We start from the raw sequence: 25,521 nt of genomic DNA, 5'->3' as shown, positions 1-25,521 counted from the left end.
TTGACCGCCTTATGAATCCTAGCATTCTAGAAGCTTTATTGACTATTGAATTATAATGCGATACAAACGATAAATTAGTATATAGTATAACTCAAAAATCCCTAATTTCATGGACCTGGAGTAGTAGTACTCCGTCGATAGTGTATTTTGAGGGGACTGGAGTTTTTAGAAAAAGTATGCTACTAACATTTTTTGGCATTTAGAATCATTTTGTTATGATCGCACCACCTCTGTATACCCTCGACGTCACTTTACAAAAACTTCACATCACGAGCGCGATTAATTATTTAAAAAAAAAAATTTTTTATCTATGTATTAATAATTTTAGTAATTAAGTCAATGGTTGCAGTTAAAATGTCTTTTTGGTCTAAACCATACTGCCGTTCAAATGAAAAATTTATTGACGTTAGATACTTTGTAAGACGGTGATATAGTATATTTTCAAGTATTTTACTTATTAAGGGCAGCACCGTGATTGGTCTGTAGTTTCCAGTATTAGTTTTAGGTCTAGATTTATAGATGGGGATAACTTTAGCTATTTTTAGAGAGTCTGAAAATTCTCCAATTTCTAGTTTGTTAAAACATTTGCATAGATTATTAGCAATATGATCTTTTATACATTTTATAGATTTTGTGCTAATACCGTCCAGGGCTGCACTACAATGTATATGTAAATTACTTTTAGAATTTCGTCACAACTACATGGTTCTAGTATCATTAAGTTTGTAGGCTGTTTAATTAAATGCAAAGCTTTTGAAAAATTATCATGATAGGTTTTTGGTATTTCAACCGCCAGAATTTTACCTATTCCAGTAAAGTATCGGTTAAATTCCTCACAAATATTGTTTTTTTTTAGAAATTTCCATAGAGTTTTTGATAACTTTCGAAGGCTTACAACTAGTATTAATTTTATGTTTTGCTAAGTTATTTACAAGGTTCCACAATTTTTTCTGATTATTTTTCCATTTTATTAATTTTTAAATGCAATAAGTATCTTTAGTATCCCTAATGCGTTTACTAACATAGTTTGTATAGGCTTCGAATTCTTGCTTTGTAGTTACACAGTCTAATTTATTAATTAATTAATTTAATTAATAGAGCTCCCCAGTACCAGCTCCTTCCACTAGACCGTATTCAACGAAGAGCGGTTCGAATCGTCGACGACCAATCACTTTCCGTGCGGCTTGATCCCTTGACGTTCCGTAGAGATGTTGGGTCCCTCTGCATCTTCTACCCCATTTACCATGGGGAGTGTTCAGAAGAGTTGTTCGGTCTAATACCCGCAGCTGAGTTTCATTATCGGACGTCAAGGCAAAATACAAAATACCATCCATATCACCTCGACGTCCATCGTTCCACAACTGAGCGTTTTCTAAGGCAGGTTTTGCCGCGCACCACCACTATGTGGAACCAGCTGCCCACTGAAGTATTTCCGAACCAATTCGACCTAGGGTCCTTCAAGAAAAGAGCGTACCAATTCTTGAAAGGCCGGCAACGCCCTTGCGAGCCTTCTGGCAATGTGAGTGTCCATGGGCGGCGGTATCGCTTCACATCAGGTGAGCCTCTTTCCCGTTTGCCTGCTATTACATAAAAAAAAATTCTACCCATAGTTTTATTTCTTTAGTTTATTTCGCTAATTGTATCTTTATTAATCCAATCCTTTTGAGGTTCATTAAGTATTATCTTTTTGATTATCTTAGAGTTATTTATGTGATTTATAATAGCATTTTCCAGTATCTTGTAGTCATCATTATCTTCATCAAGTTCAGGTTCATTGTTGTTAATTTTCCCAATCGATTTTTTTTTATTTTTTTCTCTGGAATGGCAAGAAGATGGAATGGAAAAAAATATCAAGTACGAAGCAATCGATTACGAAAAAAATGTTTTTAACTCTACATATATCTGTTTATGGTTTATGGTCTGAGGAGATTCTATTAAAGGCATGTGAAAATAATCTTTTATTAAATTAGTTGTAGCGTGATCTAATATAGATTTTCGTGTTGTTCAAACTCTTGTGGAATATTTTTTTTATATTTCATAAAGAATTGTAAATCCAATTTCGTTCATAAGTTGGTTACCTTTTCTGGTTTTAGTTAATAAGTCTATATTGAAATCCCCAAAGACTATAGCTGTTCTTCTCCGAAGGTGTTGAGTGTATGCTTCAAGGAATTGATTATATATTTTGTATCTTTCTAATTGTATCCAAAGACAATTATTTCGATCCTGGTAGTTTGATTTGACATGTTGTGTTCAATACTGTTGTGAACATATATAGAAACTCCACCACAAATTGTATCTGTACGGAAATTGTAATAGTGTGTGTAATTTGGTAGTTGGAGTTCGCAAGCCTGATTCTCATCTTTGATTCAGGTTTCAGTTAGTAATATTATGTGTATAGTTGTCGAGATCGTTTCAAGCACGCATTGTAGTTCATCAAACTTTCCTTGTTTGTAAATACTTCGAGCATTTAGATAAAATAATGACAATCTGGAATTAGTTTTTTGTATGTCGTTGTAGCTGTTGAGCACTTGATATGTGTTAAGGTTTAGATTTGCTATGGTCTCCTTGATTATTAGTTTTTTGAAAAAGGTTTCTGGTGTTCCATTTGTATATTTTATGGTTAGGTCTATTTAACAGGTATTCCAATATTTTAAACTAAAAAATTTTCTTCACATGTGACGAGTGCTCCATTATTTACATATTCAAACTCCAACGTAGTCGATTGTAATATCAAGATATTCGATAGAAGAAACTGGAATTAGCATATTACAGTCACATGTTGAGATGTTTTTTTAAGGTTAAGTTTACTTGTTAATGTTATAAGGTAATATAAATATACTTCGTTTTAGTTAAGGGTTAACAGTTAAAACTTCGAATGTTAGTATTTAACAATTTTAAAATAGAAGTGTACAAAGTTTAATCATGTAAATTAAATAAAATAATAGAAAAAGTGTCCTATCTAGTACGTGACTACGTCGCCCATTTAGGAAGGTTTAAAAAAGGTAAAACTGGTTCCAGTTCACAACAAATTTTATTAAAATTTATCGTCAAATTTATGGTTTGTCTATATATTTAGCAAAATGTCTTCTTACTTAGACTTCTCTACGTATAAAATTAATGGCCATATGTTGGCCAGGAACCAAGAAAAGACCCTCGCTTCTCAAATTCCACTTCTGTAGGCTTCGGTGCTCCTGGTATTGGCTCGAATTTGTATTTCATTATCAAATTCGATATTGCGTGACGAACGGATATTAAACCGAATCTCATTCCTGAAAGATACATTTTAAATTTCTATGTATATAGTGGTTCTATAGTTTTCAGTATCTATAGTACCGATAGTAAAATACTACACAAACTATTAAAAGCCTTGAGATGACACTTGAAACGATGAATATTTAAATAAAACCTTTCTTATGTGTGAAGAAAGTCAATTAATCAAATGTTTTTTTTTATATTATATAAATAAGTAGGTACCTATATACACGGTTTTGTTAAAACATTGTTTTGTGTTGTCCTAAATATAGGTATAAAATTACCTATGCAGATTCTGGGTCCTTCGCCAAATGGTAAATATGTAAATGGTTTTATATTCTGTTCATTTCCTGGCATAAACCTTTCTGGGTCGTATTTTAATGGTTCTGGAAAGTAGTCGGGGTCATATTGCATGCCAATAGCGTTTACATATACTGGTGTGCCCTTTTTTATTGTTAATTTTTCATCAAATTGGTAGTCTTGAGACGCTACTCGATCGAGCCAACCCATTGGGGAGTACAGCCGTAGTGTTTCTGAAAGAATATGAAGAAAAGTAATAAGCTATCGTCACTTAAATGTGCAAAGTTACAATATTGTGAATAAAAATTATTACTTAACTCTACATCTTGTTAACTATGTAACCATGTACAAATATTAGTTGATACGTTTGCAACCTTTAAAATAATACAATTTGAAAATAAATTGGGCAAAATTGTTTTTTGTTTGAAACTTAATACAAGATTAGAACCTGCTGGAGCAAAAAGTATCTTCAATTCAGATAGATTATACATAGCATTAATAATACAAAATTTCTCATCCCTGAGGTCGTAGATTCAAACCCCGGTGCATTTAGTACTCGCTAGCACATCGTAAGAAAACTGGCCTGCCTGCCTATAAAGACCCCATGAGGACCCAGAAAGTGGGGTGTGTACGAATAACACTTACAGAAAGCAGAACATTCTACTATAAAAAACAAGTTATCCCAAAACGCATTATACACAAATATTATTCTAATTGAATATTGTATTTCTGAAGGAAGACATTTTAATAAAAAAAAGTTACCTTTGACAACTGCGTTTAGGTAAGTTAATTCCATGAGTTTCGATATATCAAATTTTCCATCTTCACCGATAACTTTCGAGACTTCATCATAAATTTTTTGCTGAAATTATAAATTTTACTTGTGTAAACTTCAATATCTAAAGAAGTATGAATAAATCAATCTGATCCTTATGCATTAGCTGATAGGGCTTGTAATTACTACTCAAAATGGGCCATTAAACGGTCGGAGGCACCGTATTTATCCAATTCCCATTTGATTATCATGATTCGATAAATACAATAGGCGATTATAGATTGTAAAAAAGACATCTTCGGGTTTTTGTCACTACTTACTTGAATTTCGGGCTCATATGCCAAATGGTACAACGTAAAAGTGAGTGCAGAACCTGATGTTTCAAATCCTCCTAGAAGCATTGTTGCCGCATTTGATATGATTACATCGTCAGTGATTTCTGAAAGACACAATTTCACAGTCAACGATAATTTTCTATGAACATTCCGGAGCTATTTATTTCATATTTGGCCAGAAAGGGAATATGACACAATACAATTGCAACTATATTGACTCACCTACTCCATCTATTACTGGGCCATCTCGCTTCATTTTCAGTAAAGCGTCTACCAGGTCCTTAGGATCTTTGATAACCTTGTCTTTCCGCTGTTCAACGACAATAGCAAATATTTTTTTAAAATACTCTGTTGACCATTTTGGGAACAACGTAAACCTGTAAAAGGAAAAATGTCGTATTACAGAAACTTTACTCTAAAATTGTAATTTTCAAAAAGTGTATTCTCATTATTTTAACATGTGTTTTCTGCGCTGTGTTGTTCAGTTTTGTATATTCACGCTATAAACCCAGTGAATTGGACGGTAAAGGAATTATAGAAAGGAAACAACATCTATATCAGACATAAGTTGTAAGTGACGTGTAATAGTCAAAAGTTAATATTTTGTATCCAATGTAGCAGTTAGATTTTACAATAACATTGCTATATATGCTCTATTGAACTCGTGAGTAAAAAATAGTTATATATAAAATGCGGTCATAGTCCGAAATGGGACATCTCGAAGGTTCTCACAAATATGAGTTATTATACTATACGATGGTTTTTTAAATAGGTTTACTTGAAAATTTTTGTCATCTCTGGGAAGAAGAAAATGCTACTCCAGCCTAGGCCTCTTAACCAATCAAAAGTCATGAAGGCTTCTGTAATAGCTCTCATTGGATCCTCTCCTGTGCGTACAGCGTGTGTCTCAACGCCAAACGCAGCTGTTCCAAAGACATCCGTGGAATAGTCCGCTAACAAATGCTGTTAATACAAATAATATCATGTTATAATTTTAAATAAGTTAAGTATTATTATTTCTAATTCAATGATTCAGTTTTGGAAAGTAGTTAAAATCAGTGGCCTGTGATTTCACGTAAATCGAGTGCTTTAGATGATTAGATTTCAGTGATTTAGATTTCCAAAGAAAATGTCTCTTCGTATCGTGTCTACGGAAATTTAGTTGGCGATATAGTTGTTCTGGATAATTATTAAAATATCAACTGATTAGGTACTTCATGACGACTACAATCCTAATTGCAAAATTCAATATACATACGATGCAATCAAAGTAAATTCAGTTTTTAATATCTACCTAATGGCTATATTACTTATGTTTTTACTTACTCTCAAATTGAGTTTGCTATAATCTTCGGTGTTTTGGATCCGAGTTATCAACTGACTTGCCTTTGTGTCGACTAGAGGTTGTAGAGCTCTTAATTTAGATCCAGTGAAAATTGATGTAATCCGACGACGAACAACCGCCCATAAAGGATCCTAGAAATGCACGATTCCGTCGATTATACTTTTACTTGTAATATGTTTGAATTCATCTAACGTCTCATTTTTATAATTCAACCATATTCCGGCCGGAGCATCGTCCGTGTGGATTTCGTAATTGTAGGATGATATTTTGCCACCTCGTCAAGAATAATAATTATGTATCATCCTATATACATATTATATTACTGAGAAGATATCAAATAAAACCGTATAAATAAATTTAGTAGTTTTTTTGAGTTCATCAGGTACATGCATAGACGCGGCGTGTTGTCTTATAACATCCATTTAATAACAAGAATTGAGATATATATTTCGGTCAATTTTTTGTATTTACTATATCTTAAGGTAAAAAATACTAGCTCGAACCTTTAAGTCTATATATACAATGTATATACTTACATTGGTTGTCAAAATATTAAGCGAGCCAATGGGATCGTGCTTTCCACCACTCAAAAACCTATCTCTGAACACATTGTTGTCCTTCACGAGGATGCGTTTCGCCAATTCCGGTGAGTTAACGATCAGAGCTGGTCTCCAGAACAGCCAGATCCCAATGAAAGGTGATTTAGGGAAACGCTGATACATTTCGATCATCCATGTGCCCTGAATGAAAGTCTGGATTAATCCATAATCTACAGGTGGGTAATTCTTGTGGTTGTCAAAACAGGTCATGCGTTCGAATCCTGACTGTTAATGAAACATTTTATGTGCGCAATTACTTGCCTGTACGGTGAAGTCATACGTAGTAAGTAAACCGGCATTTACAAGCCCGATTTCCTCTCTACTATTTACTATACACAAATAATAATAAATAAATGTATCTGTCAAAATAATTACGGGACTTCATACATTAAATAACAGAAATATAAAATTCAATATCTAATCTTCGAACTTCTTCTACGCCCTTGAATTGCGATCTGGTAGTAAATGTAAATTTAGAATCAATTTAACATCTTTTGTGTTGACGTTCATAAGTGTACTTGGCTACCTACACGAATAAAATTATTTTAAGTTCGATATAACAACAGTTTACTAGTTTTTTTTTTAATTTATAACACTACTGCCTGGGACTTTTTATCTCACATTTTCTCCAAAATAAAAACAAGATACATTTTATTAATTTCATTAGTTCGCGAATAGCGGGCTACGCGTCGCGAAATACACCCAGGCTGCATCGGTAATATTTTTGTCCAGGCACGGTCTGTGCTTTATTAACATGTCCTGGAGGCCGTCACGGTCTACAGTCATCTGCATTTGTTGCTCCAGGTCTGTACGATGCGAATATAAGGCAGTGTAGAAGCATATGTTCCACTGTTTGTTCTTCATTGCTGCAAGCACATGTTGGGCTTGTCTCAATTTTAAACCTATGCAGGTAATGTGCAAAGGCTCCGTGCCCGGTAAGAATTTGCGCCATCTGGGGTGTGAAACATTGCCGATAAATAATTTTGTAGTTCCAGCTGTTTCACCCCCCCCCAGGTATCGCTCATTCCATACTTCTAGAGTCCTCTGCCTTATCTGATGTTTTATATAGAGGGTATGCGGCGTTTTTGCCAAGAGTATGGCAAGTTTTTCCGCCGCTTCTTTTGCTAACGTCCCTCTCGTTCCCTGTACCAACGTGCGCCTATACCCGGAAGAAGCTTACATTACTACCAATACTTAAAAACGTAAGAAAACGTAAAGAAATAAATAATGCGTCAGTAGTCCCTAATTTCTTATTTATTTATTTAGTCAAATTTACTACATAAGACATCTACGGTATGTTACAAACTCTTTTATCTAAAATATATGACAATCTTGGTAAACATACATGTATTTATAAAATAACTTAAAAGTACCAGAAAAGTTTTTGTTAAGCAGAAAATCCACCAGCAAAAAGCGGATTAGGTACGAGATAGGCACTTAAACATGCTTTCTATAAAATTGATCAGCCCACTACTGAATATCCAGCTCCGGATAAGTACTGTTCAATCCATTATAATAACGAGGAATTCGAAAGAGAAGTGCCTGAACTCCTATGTTGGCTTTTGCAGTTGGAGTTTGGAATTCTGCTGATTTCAAACCTTGGGAATGAGTGAGGGATGACAATGTTTATGTCCTGATCTCCAATAGTACAGTGATATCACATTAAATTGCTTAAGTCGCTGATGGCGCTTATGAGAAAATCCTGACTAAATAAATAAATACAATAAATCAGTCGCGCTACAATCGTTGTTGGTCTGGGCCTCAGATCTGTTTCATGACAATCAATCTAATAGACAAGTACCTGAAACACGCCGTCGACTTTCTGGGTCTAAGCATGCCCCTTTCCTCAAGATGTCCTCCTTCCCAGTTTGAGCGAATGTTAAATGCGCACATAGAGAGTCCATTGGTCACAACCGGGGGATAGCATATCGCACGTCAGGGATTGGAGTCGCACGCTGAAGCCACTAGGCCAATAATGCTTATCACAACTGACGGACAAACTAATGCAAAATGCCCATGGCTATTCATGAACTAAAACATTTGAAAGAGGTTTACGGGGATTGATAATGAACCAGTTACAAGGGAATGTTCTCCTATACGTTGAAGACCAAGTTATACTGGCGTGTTCGGTGTAGGAGTTTCAGGAGCTGGTAAAAGTTATAAAAAACGCTTTGACTGATAAGAAGATAAAAGTTAATATAGGGTGGCGTGTCACTATTAGATGCATGCGTCCATAACTACGCGATCAATTCGGAAGTCGACCGCGGGACAACACCCGTCCGCAGCAGTAGCGCGCACACAAACGTATTAGACGTGACATCTTATGGAAAATATGAAGATGATATGAACGACGAGTAATTGCTGGAAATAGAGTAAATTGGGTGTTGCATTCTTTTTTGTGTAGCCAAGAAATCTCAAATCGGGCTTCACTGGATAGGGTACGGTAGTGATTATTGGGTTGCAAATGGAGATCTGTGGTCTCTGTCTACCCCTTCGGGAAAATCAATCAATGAGATCACTAGTATCGGCACGTACCTACCTTGGCGAGATTTTTCAGAGGGCAGTTCACGTAGTACCTTTACAACTAAGCTAATAGAGACATCTAATCTACATCGAGCATGCTTACCGGGTTTTTTTTAAGTAAGAATGTCAAGCTTCCCCATATTGGATGTGGAGGTAGAAATGGTACTCCACGCTCAGCCCAATATTGTTTCACGTTTCTCCAACGCAGGTATACCCATGTCACTAAACACACCACTATTGCGCTTATAAGCACACCGATCATTCTATAAAAATAAACAAATATATTAAGTTCTTTTATTAATACCCTAGGATACATTTTTAGTCCTAGCTATGACTGACATTGGAGTTCTATTGTGATTGTGATTTCACCCTAAACTTATTCGATAAGGTGGCAATAGTTATTTATCTTTATTGCAGTTAGCACTTATGCGGTAATATTTAACCAAAACATTAAAGATACGACTTGGTTTCATCAAAACAGTCGCAAATAATTGTACTTGAATTTTTGTTAAGCATACACCTTCCTATACAATTATAATTATTTAATCCATACCACTAAAGAAAAAAGTATTTTAGTTATACTTTACTAAATATACAATATTGTATGATGCTATCAATATACTAACTAAAATAATTTCAATATAAATACATAAAAAAATATTTCATTTATGTATTATTATTAATATAATAGAAATAACTCTTTCAACTATCACAAAAATAACTGAATTACTTTTAAGCTCTCCCCTAGAAGTCAATCCATTGTTGTTCTAAATCTAGTAAAATAATGTAATACATACATATCAAATTTTATTGCCACTAAAGTTAACCGTGTCACCACTGAAATATGATTAGTTAAAAATTGTGTTAAACTCGACTTATATACAACATGTTAAGTACATTGAAATTTCTGCTGTGTCAGTGCTTCGCGAGACGATTTAAATTAATAACACATATAAAGCAGATTTCAGGGTACAGTGCTACAAGGTGTTTATATTTTTAATTATATTTATGCATTATCGATTCATAAATTTGTAAGTTTTAAACTAAAGGAAAATTCATTTCGAAGTGAAACAGATATGAAATGAAATTGGAGTGCTTCATTCTGGATATTGGTATGTTTTGGTCTGCGTTCTTCTGAGAGGAGGGACAAAAGGGATTATGGAATGCCTGTTCTAGATGACGAAATTTAGTTAAAAGGTTGGCAATAGCAACCTGATTTTTAAATATCTTTAAAGTATCACTTACGATTATCCAATGTCAACATCTTAAACTGCTCTAGCCTGGTAATTTTCTCCAGTGGTATCACAAAAAAGGAATTGCCATTTCTTGTGTTGGCAGCAACCGTACAACAACAGATGTAAATGTAACTAGTAGATGTTACATTAATCTTTTTTGTAAGCGCTCGAGTCCCAACATAACATACATTGCATAATGCGGCTTCCATACAAGTATACCGTATTCTAGAATGCTGCGCACGCGGCTGTTGTATAATGTAGTTTTTGTTTCCGGGCCGCGCCAATCGGCATGGTGAGCGTTAAGATCGCCAAGTATCACGATTTCAGCGGTAGGAACCCCTTCGAGATTCCCATCTGTATCCATTTGGATGTGCTCAATGAGTCGGTCAGTTTCGGTATTTCCGCTATGGGACCTAAACAGGCATGCGTAGAATCGCGGATGGTTATCGCAGTCTACGCGCAGCCAGAGGCTAGATAGGTCCTTTCCTTCAAGCGACCCGAGGCGACGAGAACAGATATCCTCTCTGACGTACACGCAAACTCCCGCCCGCGGCACTAATGAATGTTCCAATTTGTACCCCGGGTAGGAGAGGTAGGAAGTATCAGCCGGGGAGGATATCTGAGTCTCGGTAAGGAAGAATAAGGCTGGCTTCGCAGATTCGAGGTGAAAGTGAACCGCGTTAAGATTAGAATTGAGCCCCCTAACATTGGTAAAGTCCACTGAGAGCGTGGAAGGGGATGCCTTCGGTAAATTCTTCCGTTTGCCCCGAGATTGAAACCTAAAGTTAAAGTTTTTTGCGCAGTTTTTGCCTACCCCAGAATACGAAGGGCAGCCCGTGCATCCACCACCGAATACTGATTGTTCCGATGATGGACGCTCAGAGGGGGATTCTCCACAGCGAAAACGTGTAATCTCTGTTTAAACTGCATCTTCATATTCTGGGGGGGGGGGGGGGTCCGGGAGTCTCACTCACCGCACGAAACGCGAGTACAACAATATGAACCTATTGTATCACTTCACGCCTGTTTTTTGTGAGATAGTGGTACTGCCCCGGTCGTGCCTGCCCGTTTGGCTGAAGCCCGAAAGCAACAGCATGGCACTCCCACTAGGAAGGGGGTTGACTGAGTGCACTGGTGAAATAACCTGTGACAGAGGTTATTTCACCAGTGGGCGATGGGGTCGTCACGTCCCGACGCCAAAAAATTATATATATTATTAAGCTCAATGTTATCATTGAACATTTCTGCTATCATTGATAGATTCATCCACCTTATTTTTTTAAACCGGTGGAATGTCTGTTTTAGAACTTAACCGTTTTCTAATGTATGCTTAAAAAGATTTTAAGCCGGTATCGACGTTATTTGATTCAAATTAGCTTCGTTCGTTTTCTTGTAAGTTCAATTATCAAAATATTTATATATCTATATTTTATCTACATGCTATAAGTCTTGGCTATTCTGTACAAACGCCATTGTTAATTTATCTTCTTAGTTCGTTGAAATATTTCATGATGAAAATATTGCAATTTCTCTTCAAAAAAAAGACTCTCTACTTTAGAGACTTTATTTTATTTATTTAACATAATTAAATCTTTCCAGCGATCTCTTCCGGGCAACCACTGTGAGCACGATAAAAACATGTATTAAATTACATAAGATGGGCAAGTTTACTAGCTTCCTTATGAATAGCTTCCTTTAAGTGTTAGGTTTTCAACAATATATATATATAGGTTTTATTTCTCTCGGTATACCCAAATCTGGTCTGTTTAACCTGTCAGATCGATTAACCTTCTATGAGCTGCGGATCGGACCGCATCACGGTGTTAAGGTGATGTCACAGTTATCACAATGTTGCGTCGTATTTTCTCCCCGTTTTCCCGTACGGCCCATAAGATACTACGGTTTCATCAGAAATATACAATCATATTTAGTCAAAAAGCCCTTTAATAGCCAGTAAGTCTTCGTTTTTCCTTCAGGAACCGCCTGAAGTTTAATTTTGCAACTACGTGAGATACGATCTTGATAACTAATTTTATTTCGTAGGGGTTTAAGTTTTTTGTTATAGAAATCATTGTTCCTATTTAAATCCGATACTGCCAATCTCTTTTCTATTCAAAACATTCTCCAGCCATTGTGTATATTGTATATTAGTCAATACTTAAAGAAAAATATTGTATTATGGTATTGTAATCTGCGATTACAAATATCATATAATGAAAGTAGAAATAATATTCAGTTAATGCAATCCTCACAAATCCCGCCATGGCGATTAGAATAGACTGTAATATTTAGAATCAAACAAGTAATTAAGTTTAATACTCAATAAATATTTCCCTTTAGTATAAGACTAGGATAAGGTATTTATTCTTTCTTTTATTTTTTACTCTTGGATTTGATCTCCGAACTTATGACTAAAAAGTCACATCTACTAAGGAGGCTGCGTGGTTATATTTTAATAAGCTGGAAATGTTGTACATTCCACGTCCAGTTAATGAATCACGTATATTCGAGTCCTTTAGGGGCGGTTTCAGACTAATGTTTATTACGCGCGTATAAGCTCGTCTTTGCGAGCGCATGGCACATAAAGGTGCGCCTTTTGGCACACGCTCAACTTGTACGAGCGTTGACGCCCTTCTAAGCTTGTATAAAATGCATATGCAAATAGCAATGTTTCTTCGTCAGAATCCATGTTGGTACTGACACGACGCCACTACACGACGATATATGCACATCCGGTTTTTTGAAGTGCGTAGTTTAGCGCGCGTGTAAGTGCGCAGCATAATACGCTAGTCTGCTAAACAGCCTTAAGTGTATATAATATTGAATAATATTAAATAATTCACATTTATGCGATGAAACTTGATTCAAATTGCTGTTAGAGAAATACATACTAAAGAAAGATGCGCTTACTTTGTTTAGCTTTTTACTTGTTTAAGTTACCATTTTAGCCAGAGAATAATATAAAATTTTGCCGCTATGGACACCAAGTTAGTGTATGAAATCTTATGTTCAGTTATATGAGGTAAAGTTCGGTTATTTTAGTATTTTTAGTTTGTTGTTAGCATAAATTATAGTGAGATCCTTATCCCCACATCGATCCTCAAAGCAAGATCGTCTCGCAGACTTAACAGCTGATCTCATTGGTACGGCTATCGGTAAACCCGTGAAAAATAATTTATATCTACCGATTTACCGATTTTGCTCTTATTTTTTTGTTAAATATCTTTGAAAACGATATATCTTTTGTCGGACGTGGCTGTGAGGGGTGAACGGATGCCGCCCCTCCTAAGCGAAATACGTGAACTATCTTTTGGTCCAGGGATCGGTATTAGATTCAAAATTGATACTGACCGCTAAGCCTAACTTCCATCAAGTCAAAAATTCATTATATTCTGACGCTTATTAATACATTATCACTACTTATCTGATATAATTTATTATGTATTATTATGAATCCGTAATTAATCACCAATCAATTATGTAATGATTAATCAATCAAGAGATAACAAATCGGTATATTTATCATTTGATACATTGTGTTATATAATTACCCAGACTACTTTAATTCCACTCAGCATTTTGGAAGGGATTCAGCTACCGTGGCGTATATACTTATAATCTGCGAGTCAGCCCCTTGTTGTCTCTTAAGAATACTGTATATATGTAGTTCTGTTTGCCCGATTGAGAACGGTCACTACTCTAATGCTGATCGTTGCGCTAAATATTCGCACGCAACGTCATATTGTCACGTAAACGATAAGAACATGACCTCTATCGTAGGTCAAGTTTTTTTCAATATTTATCTAACAAAAATTGAATATCATGCTTACCTGACGGAATGTAGTATTCAAATATTTTCGTATAAAATCAACAGTCATCGTGATAAATACAGAATCCAGATATTATTTGTTTAAATTATAAAATTTTAATTGTAACGCGATATGTATTCAAAATATTTTAACTCATTGTGTTACTTAAAGTGCCTTTTATTTATCCTTTGACAGAAAAACTGGGTCCAGTTTGTGTTTCCACCACATCAACTTCTTTTCTATTTCAGCTTATGTATTGCCCTTGCGCCTGCTTATTGTTGTTATTGACTTTGTCTTTATCTCCGTCTCGTCTCGTCTTTATGGACGACTAAAAGTCCTCTAGCGAATTTTAGAAATCGTGCAGGAATATTATCCCACACCGGTGCGCTATCTGATTTTAGGTTTTTGATTATGTGATCAACCTCTAGGGGAGGTCAGTAAAAAAACGAGTCCAAGCTGGATATAGGGGCTAGTGCTGATTTGGAGGAGCGTGACGGGATTTCTTGAATTTCCTGAGCCAGTAGAGGGCCATGATTTGTGAAATAATTATCAACTTCATTTACAGACTCTGTGGGCGTAGCCTTAAGATTTAATAGTTCGTGTTATTATGTTTTGTTTGACTCATATATGTAATCCTTTTAATATTTTTCACAACTGTTTTGGGTCATTAAATTAATTATTCAATTGTGTTCTCTCATATTTTCGTTTTAGTTTTTTTATTACGTTGTTACAAAAGTGTCTATACCTTTTATAAGTACTTGATAGAACTTCGTCATATTCATTACTTTTTAAACGGTTTTGCATTTTATTCCTATTTCTTATGCACCGCAAGCTACCGGCTGTATCCACGGCTTTAATATCTGATGTTTTTTAGATACATTCGTCATCATTTTATTTTCTTCTAAAGATTTTTTAATCTTATTTATTAATTTATCAACGACTACATTTGGATCCTCGCAAAGTACGAGATTTTTTTTTAGTAGATAATGTTATTATCGCTTTCTTTAAATCTGTATAGGTTTTTCGTTTTTTTGCCTCAACTGCGTTATGAATGATCTGAAATTGATGTATTCAATACAGCTACTTTTGCCTGATTTTTTTTATCATAACATGGTCAAGACAGTTATTATTCTAGTTGGGAAGAGATGTCTTGGAATTAAGCCATATATTGATAGCATATTTAGATAGTTTAGTCTGTTATTTTGGTAACCGTAGTCGAGATTGTAAATTTATATCACCAGATTTATATTTATATCATGACTGATGTGATGACTATCTCTTTCGTTTTCTTTATATGATTCAAGTGTAAACGAAGTGATTCAAGAAATGTGTCTGAGTTCGGAATAGAAGGAGGACGATAAATTCCTAGGATTAAATGATTAAGTACCTCGTTTTCTATACAAGATGCATATTCTAAGATTATTTCATGTACTTTGGGTTTTAATTATTCCTGATATAAAACACTACGCCATCATTCTGATTAAACTGATTCATAGTATAATATGAAGAATATTGACTAAGTTGAAGAATAAGTTTTGTATTCAATCTGCATTCAGATAATGTAATGACATCTACCTCAATTTAAAAACAGCTCAAGGTTACGTGTTGATTGTCAAAAATAGATAAGGTTATAATGGTTAAATCTCTTTTTTAGGGTTTATAAATAGCTTTAAATTGTTTACTTCACACGAGGTGTATATATAGCCATTTCAGTTTCATCTAAATCATGAGTTGTTGTGAGTGTATTATCCATAATAGAATTTGAAAAAAGAAATGTTTTCTTTTCTATGATAACAATCAATGTAAATCGAATAATTGGTAGGTATTGGTAATTCAGTAATAAATTCTATATCATGCCGTATTTGAGGGTAGTAACGAGTAACTTTGTATTTTGCATGAAACGTGTAAAAGAAAGAGAAAACAGAAATGTAGGTACTCTTTTCTATGACCATAATCAATTTAGATCGAATAATTGGAAGGTATTGGTATTTTAGTAATAAATTTTATGACATGCAGTATTTGAGGGTAGTATTGAGTAAAAATACACTGTAATATTTAGGAATCATAATATGCTTGTCAGGTTTTGGTTTGTCTACCGTTAGACATAATCCTCCTACATCCGTTTAAACTCGTGTCTGTCGTAGGCCAGTGGCGTCCAGGTGACCTCGGCGATGGCGGTGATGTCGTCCGCCCGGCGCCGGCGAGGGCGGCGTGCTGCACTCTCTCACTCCATTGGTTGTCGCACTTTCTTGCTGTGTGCCCCACACAATGCCATTTCAGTTGGCACAGCATTTTAGCTGCGCTTATAATTTTTGTTTTATTTCGTATTCTTGAACATTTAATACTGTTTATCAAATTTAAGCCTAATATGGAGCATATTCTGCTGATCGTTGAACATATTTTATTTTATTTATTATTTCAGCTGTGATAAGCCATGGTAAGCCCATACTAATTACTCCAAGTGGTCCCATAAAAACTGCAACAGTCAAGATCTTCAAAGGTCTAGATTTTTGCATTTTCAAGCTGTTGGTTACACAGTTCAATGATGTAAATTAAAAAATGTGTCCTTGAGGCACAAAAAATTCAATTGAAAAAAATTACGTAAATTTTTACTTCTTGACTTCTTTGGGACGGGTAACGGGTAATCAAATGTAAAAGTGTTGTGGTGGTGTACACGTCTAGTACGTGTGTACGTTGCCCTTTTAGGAAGTTATTAAAGGATCCAAAGTCGATTCACAAAAGGTAAAACTGGTTGCAGCTCACATCAAATCTTAACAAATTATCGTAAAATTTATGGTTTTCCTATATATTTAAATGTCTTAGACTTCTCTAGGTATAAAATTAATTGCCATATGTTGTCCAGGGACCAACAAAAGACCATGCTTCTCAAATTCCACTTCTGAAGGTTTCGGCGCTCCTGGAATGGGCTCGAATTTGTAATTCATTATCAAGTTCGATATTGCGTGACGAATGGATATCAAACCGAACCTCATTCCTGAAAGATAAATTTTACATTTATATGGGTCTGTATATTTATACGTTCTTTAGTTCCGACGGTTAATATAGGTTCATAAACTGTAAGTTTTGTTTTGTCCTAAATAATGGTATAAAATTACCTATGCAGTTTCTAGGTCCTTCGCCAAATGGTAAATATGTAAATGGTTTTATATTCGGTTCATTTCCTGGCATAAACCTTTCTGGGTCGTATTTTAATGGTTCTGGAAAATAGTCTGGATCATGGTGCATACCGATAGCGTTTACATAAACTGGTGTTCCCTTTTTTATTATTAATTTTTCATCAATTTGGTAGTCTTGTGATGCTTCTCTATCGAGCCAACCCATTGGGGAGTAGAGCCGCAATGTCTCTGAAAGAATATTAAGAAAACTATTGAGCTATCGCCACTTATACAGTCCAAAGTGGAAGCAATAAACAGTCTGTAAATAAGTGCCAATATCAGTTGATTCGTTTGCAACTTGCAAAATAATACAATTAAGAAATTAAATTGCCCAAAATGTTTTTTGTTTGAAACTTTTAATACAAAATTAAAATCTGGTGGACCAAAAAGTGTCTTCAATTCAGATCTTTTATCAGATTTTAACACAGAATTAGTAATACAAAACTGTTATTAAGTTTGGTATATTTGTTCATTTTAAATTTAAGGGTTCTGATTGAGAGCAGTGTTACCCATCCACTAGGGTAACGTGCGTGTGATTATCATGCATAAGGTCGTAGGTTCAAACCCCGGCTATGTATTTAACCCTAGCCAGTACATCGTGAGAAAACTGGCCTGTCGTGCCTAAGCACGAATGAAACTTGAATAAGGCAGAACATCCTATTGTAAAAAATATCCAGAAATATATACAGAAATCAGAGCTTTAAAAGGTTGTTGCGCTATTATTTTTCTAATTGAGTATTGTATTTCTGAATCTAGAAATTTTATATATAAAATAATTCAAGTTACCTTTTGCGACTGCATTTAGATAAGGTAATTCCATGAGTTTTGATATATCAAATTTTCCATCTTCACCGATAACTTTCGAGACTTCGTCATATATTTTTTGCTGAAATTATAAATTATAATTTATAATTTACTTAGTGTACGAAGAGGAATATTAAACTTAAATATCTAAAGAAGAATGATTAATCTATGTGGTCCTTATGCATTAGCTGATAGGACTTGTAATTACTACTCAAAATGGGCCATTAAACGGTCGGAGGCACCGCATTCCATACTCGATCGAATCATGATAATCAAATGAGTATGGGATACACAATAGGCGATTATAGATTATAAAAAAGACATCTTTGGGCGTTTGTCACTACTTACTTGAATTTCGGGCTTATATGCCAAATGGTACAACGTAAAAGTGAGTACAGAACCTGTTGTTTCAAATCCTCCTAGCAGCATTATTGCCGCATTTGATACGATTACATCGTCAGTGATTTCTGAAAGCGACAATTTCACAGTCAATGATAATTTTCTATGAGCATTCCGGAGCTATTTCTTTCGTATTTGGCCAGAAAGGGAACATGACACAATTCAATTGCAACTATATTTACTCACCTACTCCATCTATTACTGGGCCATCTTGCTTCATTTTCAGTAAAGCGTCTACCAGGTCCTTAGGATCTTTGATAACCTTGTCTTTCCGCTGTTCAACGACAATAGCAAATATTTTTTTAAAGTACTCTGTTGACCATTTTGGGAACAACGTAAACCTGTAAAAGGAAAAATGTCGTATTACAGCGACCGTTGATAGAAACATAACATAGCACGGAAATGTTGTTTCCCTTAAATATATAAGTAATAATTAATTAATAAAACCTCATTTATTCCTTGACACCTTTACAAAATAAGCGCATACTTTAAATCAATTAATTATATAATTATATATGAACGTTACAATTGAAAATTTACAAAATATTACATTTGAATTTAGAATCTGTCATTTTTATAACATTGTTCATTGGGCTTTCTCATCTTGGCGCTAAAACATTGTACAATATTTTGCGATGTTAAAATGGACTGTGGGTGATAAAGAGAACCGAAACGCTGTGATTGCATACGCTTGGTATTAGTAATTTTTTTGTGTACCGGGCTATTAATACGCACAACGATACCTCCTCTGTTTGTTACAGAAAAAGATATATCTTTTTCTAAGGCTATAGCCTTCCACGTAGTGTGCGTACGGAAAAGGTGGTCAAAACAGAAATAAATTGAAGAAATCCTGTTCGAACGCAAAAGATTTTATCTCGGGAGATGAAGACAACACCTAGAACCTTGTCGCGTATTTTAAAGGATGACTTAGCACTGGTAGCGTATAAGCGACGTACTTGTCTTTTTAACTGATAATTTAAAAAAGAATATGGTGCTAAAACCGAAAAAACTACTGAAGCGGAAGGGAAGGGAATTTTTTTGTTTACGGATCATATTTTTTTTACAATTGAGCAACAATTTAACAAATAATATGACCGTATTTATGCTTTTAGCTCTATGAAAGCTTACCAATTAGTCGACAGAGGGCAACGTGGCCACTATGCGACTTCAGTTGGTAGTGAAGAATTTTCCCATGGAAAGAATGCGTGCTTCTATTGATATCTGGCCTCAACGTTTATAGGACTGTATTGCTGCCAATGGAGACCACTTCGAATAAGCTTTATATATTTATATATATTTGTATTAAACTAATATATAACAAATGTTATTTGCAATCGATTTTTTTTACTTTGCTGAAACAAATATTATGGCTAGACTAGGTATATATTATTTTCAAGAGGTCCTTGAGAGTTTAGGTCTCCTCCAATTGGCTCCATCTCTCTGTCTTGAGCATTTTTCTCTTAATTTTCTACACCAATTTCCTTAAACTCTTCAGCCCACCGTGCATGAGGGTGAACTCTCTTTTTTTTCCTATTTCCTATTAAGTTTTTTGCAATGGGATAGTGCATCAATATCTTTTGTTTTGTTTCTTATTTCTGTTCTTTTGATCTTGTTCTTTAGTTTTAAATTAAGTACACTACGTTCCATTCCTCGTTATCTTATACACGTGTATAAGACATTCTTCTTTAAGTATAGTGATATCTCTGCCTTCAGTACTTCTTTCTATCCCCAGAATTTATTCTATGGCATCCTATGGACTTTGTCATGATGCCGTGGTATTTTAAAAGATATTTCCTTACCCAATTATCCATTACTTTTGACAGGATGTTGTAGGTGACTTGTCATAAATTTTGTTTTATTTTTATTTAATTCTGGATAAAAACGTTTTATTGGCACGACACTCAGCCCTACGCAGTTTTATTTTTTCTAATGTGAAAGTGCTTCTAATGAAATTGTGATCACTTGGAAGATTAAGATACAGATCACCTCAATATTAGTAAATTTATTTTTTTCTCTTTCTCTAATCTCTTTGGGGGAAAGCCATGACCATATTTTTTAATACATTTTTTTTAATATAGGTGTAATTATTTTGTTGGGCAAAATAAACAAGACTTTATTCCTTGTGCCATAACAATATTGACCTATAATACGTTCTTCACTTTTTTGCACTTTACTGCTGGCAAGCTTTCAGTCTCCATATAAGAATAAAATTTTTAGGAAAATAGGCTTGAATTATTGAAATATAATCTACAAAGACTAAATTAAGGACAAATACTTGTTCTGATATACTATAAATATCTGGCAATTGTTACTGTGTTGATTGCGAAAAATGGGATTGAGTTTTGGTGGCGTTTCGAGGGCGATATGAATTAGTTGCTTGTTCGGTAATTTTCCGGACATATTTTTTTTATATAACTTCCTCGCTGGTTAACATTCTGATTTTGGGTGGTTCTCGACGGTTCAGGAGATTTTGATGAGATTCTCTTATTTTCTTGGGTTCGTTTGTTCAACATGACTATATTGTCATATTTAAGGATCGCCAATCTACCTTTTTCTCTTTCTTTGTTAACTTAATTTTGTAGTTCTGTTCGTTTATTGAGAACATCTGGAGAGAAGTTTTCTTTCATATAGTATGAGGTAAAATACATTACACAAAATTTTAAATATTTTTTTTTAATACTTAGACGCAACTCTGGCAGCAAAAATCACTTGGAGGTGTTCCAATCAAGCTACAGAGTACCTACATAATCAGTATCATCGAATTTGGGCCACGGTTTCTAAATCGGTACCATTCTAACCTCAAAACTTTAACCATGAATATCTCCATAACCATGGGGCTCCTCAGGTTGGGGTTGGCATAGGGGGGTAGCCCTCAAGCCCTCTTCCTGCGCGCCTCCGAGCTTTTATATACACTCTAGGGGTATGGCAGACAAGACCAATTAGAAAGTTGGGTGCTTTGATTCGGTTTTGGGTACTTTTTGGATATTACATATGTGAGTAAACACTTAATTGTAATAAGAATTAGATAATACAGAAAGTTACAAACAATTAAATTAATTTATTATATTTTATATACATATTTAATCGTAGTTAGTAGTTCTTCGTATGCATCCAAATGATTTATCAAAATTCTTCAAAAAAATAGGGGTATTTAAATCGATAGTCCATATTAGAAAGTTTATCGTCGTTACCTGAGTAGTATCGATACTTTCTTTGCAAAACTCTTTCTTTTAGTGAGTACTATCTACAAAAACAATATGGGCATTTAAATCGACGGTCCATATTGGAAAGTTTATCCCCTACATAATCAGTATCATCGAATTTGGGCCACGGTTTCTAAATCGTTACCATTCTAACCGCAAAACTTTAACCATGAATATCTCCATAACCATGGGGCTCCGCAGGTTGGGGATGGCATGGGGGGTAGCCCTCAACCCCCTCCCCCCAACCCCCTTAAAACCTCAAATATCGACTTTCAATATTGGAAAGTTTAACCGTAGAATCTAATTTTTTCTTAGTTTTTGGTTGTTAACTTAAGAGTCCAATATAAAGTACACTATATGCTATATGTCCATAACTGATTTCCTTAAGTAAATTGTACTTTAAAAAGTAAGGTCTCATAAATTTGTAAAAAATGTAAACTAAACCTAGACGTGGATTGATTCCCAAGGAATAATGCTTGTTTCGCATTCGACGGTGGAGGAATTATATAAAGGAAACAACACCTATATCAGAGGTAAGTTGTTAAAGTAATAAAAAATTAGCGGGCTATTGTACCAAACTGTGTGTTGTTTCAAGTGTAATAGGTTTACCTGAAGATTTTAGTCAACTGTGGGAAGAAGAAAATGCTGCTCCAGCCTAGGCCTCTTAAATAATTAAAAGTCATAAAGGCCTTTGTAACAGTTCTCATTGGATCCTCTCCCGTGCGTACAGCGTGTGTTTCAACGCCAAACGCTGCTGTTCCAAACACATCCGTGGTGTAGTCCACAAACAAATTCTGTTAATACACAAATATTATAAGAGCTATCCCTAGTCGTTTTGGTTAAGATTGTAATCATTTTGATTTGGTTTCTAATTCAATGATTCGGTTTTGGAATATAGTGAATCAGTGGCCTGTGATTTCACGTAAATCGAGTGTTCAAAAGTACTTAAGTCACAATACATTTCCAAAGGAAATGTATGTTACTCCTTTTAATAATATATATTTTCATTGAAAATCTTCTCTTTACGAGAAATTTCGTTGGAGATATAGTCAAAAGTACCGGATGTTTTTGATAATTACTAATATTTCAACTAATAAGGCGCCGGTCATGCCGAGTCCCAATTGCAAAATTCAATATAGATAATAGCACAACGAAGCAATGCTTCAAAGTAAATGCAGTTTTTAATATATAACTTATGTTTTTACTTACTCTCAAATTGAGTTTGCTGTAATCTTCGGTGTTTTGGATCCGAGTTATCAACTGGCTTGACTTTGTGTCGACTAGAGGTTGTAACGCTCTTAATTTAGATCCAGTGAAAATTGATGTAGTCCGACGACGAACAACCGCCCATAAAGGATCCTAAAAATGCACGATTCCCATGATTATATTATAATATTTTGTTATATTATTGTAATATGTATGGATTCATCTAACGTCCCGTTTTTATAATTCAAACAGGTTCCGGCCGGAGCATCATCCGTGTGAATTTCGTTATTGTAGCAAGCAAAAAAATAATAATAATTACTATAATGTATACTATATACTAGCTCGAACCTTTAATTATAGTAGAATTCATAGAAGCCTTATAATAATAGTAGAATTCATATACTTACATTGGTTGTCAATAAGTTAAGCGAGCCAATGGGATCATGCTTTCCAGCGCTCAGAAACCTATCCCTGAACGCGTAGTTGTCCTTCAGGAGGATCCGTTTCGCCAATTCTGGTGAGTTAATAATCAGACCTGGTCTCCAGTACAGCCAGATCCCGATGACAGGTGCTTTAGGGAAACGCTGATACATTTCAATCATCCACGAGCCCTGAATAACAATCTCTATTAATCCATAGTCTACAGGTAAGCCTTGAGGTAATGTAGTTATCAAGACTGAGGTCGCGCATTCAAACCCTGGCTGTTGAATGAAACGTTTCTATGTGCACAATTAACATTGCGCGTACGGTGAAGTAAAACGTAGTAACACCTCTTTGCTTGTGTCTATACATATATAACTATTAATAAATAAACATATCTGTCAAAATAATTACGGCAATGTATGAAACATTAAATACGCAGAAACATAAAATTCAATATATATATTGATAAGAGGATATAAGTTAATATAGGAAAAACAATTTCTATGGTTTTCGAAGAAGTTGTGTATCGCAGCCCTATTTTATGCGTACGCCCATCACTACGTTACCAGTTTGGAGGGCGACCGCGGGACGAGGTAGGGCGCGGGAGGGCGGGAGCTCCCTCACACGCTGGCAGCCGCACTCGTCAGTGCGCACCCAAACGTTATCGACGCTGTATCCATGTCGCTCTGATTAATATTTTATGGAAAGTATGACGATTTCGAAAGACGAGTGAATGCTGGGAATAGAGTAAATGGGGTGTTGCATATCGTAGTCAAGAAATCTCAAGTGAGGCTCGAATAGTCGTACACAGGGGAATGCTTATCCCTACAGCAACGTACGATAGTAACTGATCCGTAGTCTCTGCCTACCCCTTCGGGAAAAAAGACTTTTAATTAAAGTTGTAGGGTCTAACCGTAAGTTAATGGGATCACTAGTATCGGTACGTTGAAATTTTTCAGAGGGCAGTTCACGTAGTACTTTTAGTTACAACTAAGCTAATAGCGACATCTAATCTACATCGAGCATGCTTACCGGGTTCTTTTTAAGTAAGAATGTCAAGCTTCCCCATATTGGATGTGGAGGTAGAAATGGTACTCCACGCTCAGCCCAATATTGTTTCACGCTTCTCCAACGCAGGTACAGCCATGTCACTAAACACACCACTATTGCGCTTATAAGCACACCAATCATTCTATAACAAATAAATACATATCAACTTCAAAAATGTCTTTCACTGGAAATAAAAATGATTTAACTTTATCACAATAATCATTTACACGGTGTAACTATCCAAAAACATTAACCATAAATCAGTCGCAAAAAATGCACACTAACTTTCGTTAATCTTGCACCAGCTTATACAATTATAATTAGTTAATCCAAACCACAAAGTATTTTAGTGAATGATATCAATATGCTAACTAAAATTAGCTCAATGTACAATATCACATTTATGTTTCGTGAAAAATAATACATATAACTATGGATTTTTGTATCCGAAATGTGTTATTATTAATATTATGGAAATAACTCATTCAATGAATACAAAAATAATTATAAATTTTAAGCTCTCAATTAACAGTCAATTCATTTTTGTTGTTAAACTAGTAACATTTAATACATACATTTCAGATTTTATTGCCACCAATGTTTACCGTGTCACCACTAAAATATGATTACTTACAAATTGTGTTTGAAATCGAGTTATATAATATATGTTAAGTACCTATATTATATAGAAACGACTGTGGCGTCAGTGCTTCGCGAGTCAATTATTTAAATTAGTTATTCTGATTTTATTTAATTGTCGTAGGTAGTAGTTATTTAAAATAATTGCCAGTATTAATATTATTAAGTAAGTTTTAGTTTATATTTTCAATTATTTTTATGTATCGATTCATAAATTAGTTTGTCATCAGTTCCTTTAGTTAAAGGAACATTCATTCCAAAGGCTGAGAGAAGCAACTATGGATCCAGACCTAGCTCGTTTATCAGAATACTCAATCTAGATATCGGTAAGTTTTGGCCAAATAGCATTCTTCTCAGATGGATGATTCTTCTCAGGCATCCCTGATCTAGGGGACGAAAATTAGTTTTATTTTATTAATATTTTTTTAATAGAATAATATACTAAAAT

At 34.8% G+C, this 25,521-nt stretch overlaps 1 protein-coding gene across 2 annotated transcripts; it reads right to left on the bottom strand.

Annotated features, from left to right (window-relative positions):
- Nucleotides 1-3,018: 3,018 nt before the first annotated feature.
- LOC123711020 (cytochrome P450 6k1-like) lies at nucleotides 3,019-25,124 on the bottom strand. Of its 2 annotated transcripts, none has more exons than XM_045663406.1 (10): nucleotides 9,927-9,956; nucleotides 9,233-9,392; nucleotides 6,544-6,747; nucleotides 5,989-6,138; nucleotides 5,441-5,625; nucleotides 4,885-5,039; nucleotides 4,648-4,766; nucleotides 4,315-4,414; nucleotides 3,537-3,785; nucleotides 3,019-3,269 (listed from the first exon to the last, which is right to left on the bottom strand). In XM_045663406.1, the coding sequence occupies exons 2-10, from the start codon at nucleotides 9,389-9,391 to the stop codon at nucleotides 3,115-3,117; spliced, it is 1,476 nt and encodes a 491-aa protein (XP_045519362.1). In that variant the 5' UTR covers nucleotide 9,392; nucleotides 9,927-9,956; the 3' UTR covers nucleotides 3,019-3,114. The 2 variants fall into 2 exon arrangements, with proteins under 2 accessions (XP_045519362.1, XP_045519361.1); XM_045663405.1 differs by lacking the exons at nucleotides 3,019-3,269; nucleotides 3,537-3,785; nucleotides 4,315-4,414; ... (5 more) ...; nucleotides 9,233-9,392; nucleotides 9,927-9,956 and adding exons at nucleotides 16,953-17,168; nucleotides 17,290-17,538; nucleotides 18,136-18,235; ... (5 more) ...; nucleotides 24,417-24,576; nucleotides 25,010-25,124.
- Nucleotides 25,125-25,521: the final 397 nt, after the last annotated feature.

The sequence above is a fragment of the Pieris brassicae genome, chromosome 6 (assembly GCF_905147105.1).
Source record: "Pieris brassicae chromosome 6, ilPieBrab1.1, whole genome shotgun sequence".
In the NCBI taxonomy this organism is placed as follows: Eukaryota; Metazoa; Arthropoda; class Insecta; order Lepidoptera; family Pieridae; genus Pieris; species Pieris brassicae.
This window is presented reverse-complemented; position numbering and strand designations above follow the sequence as displayed.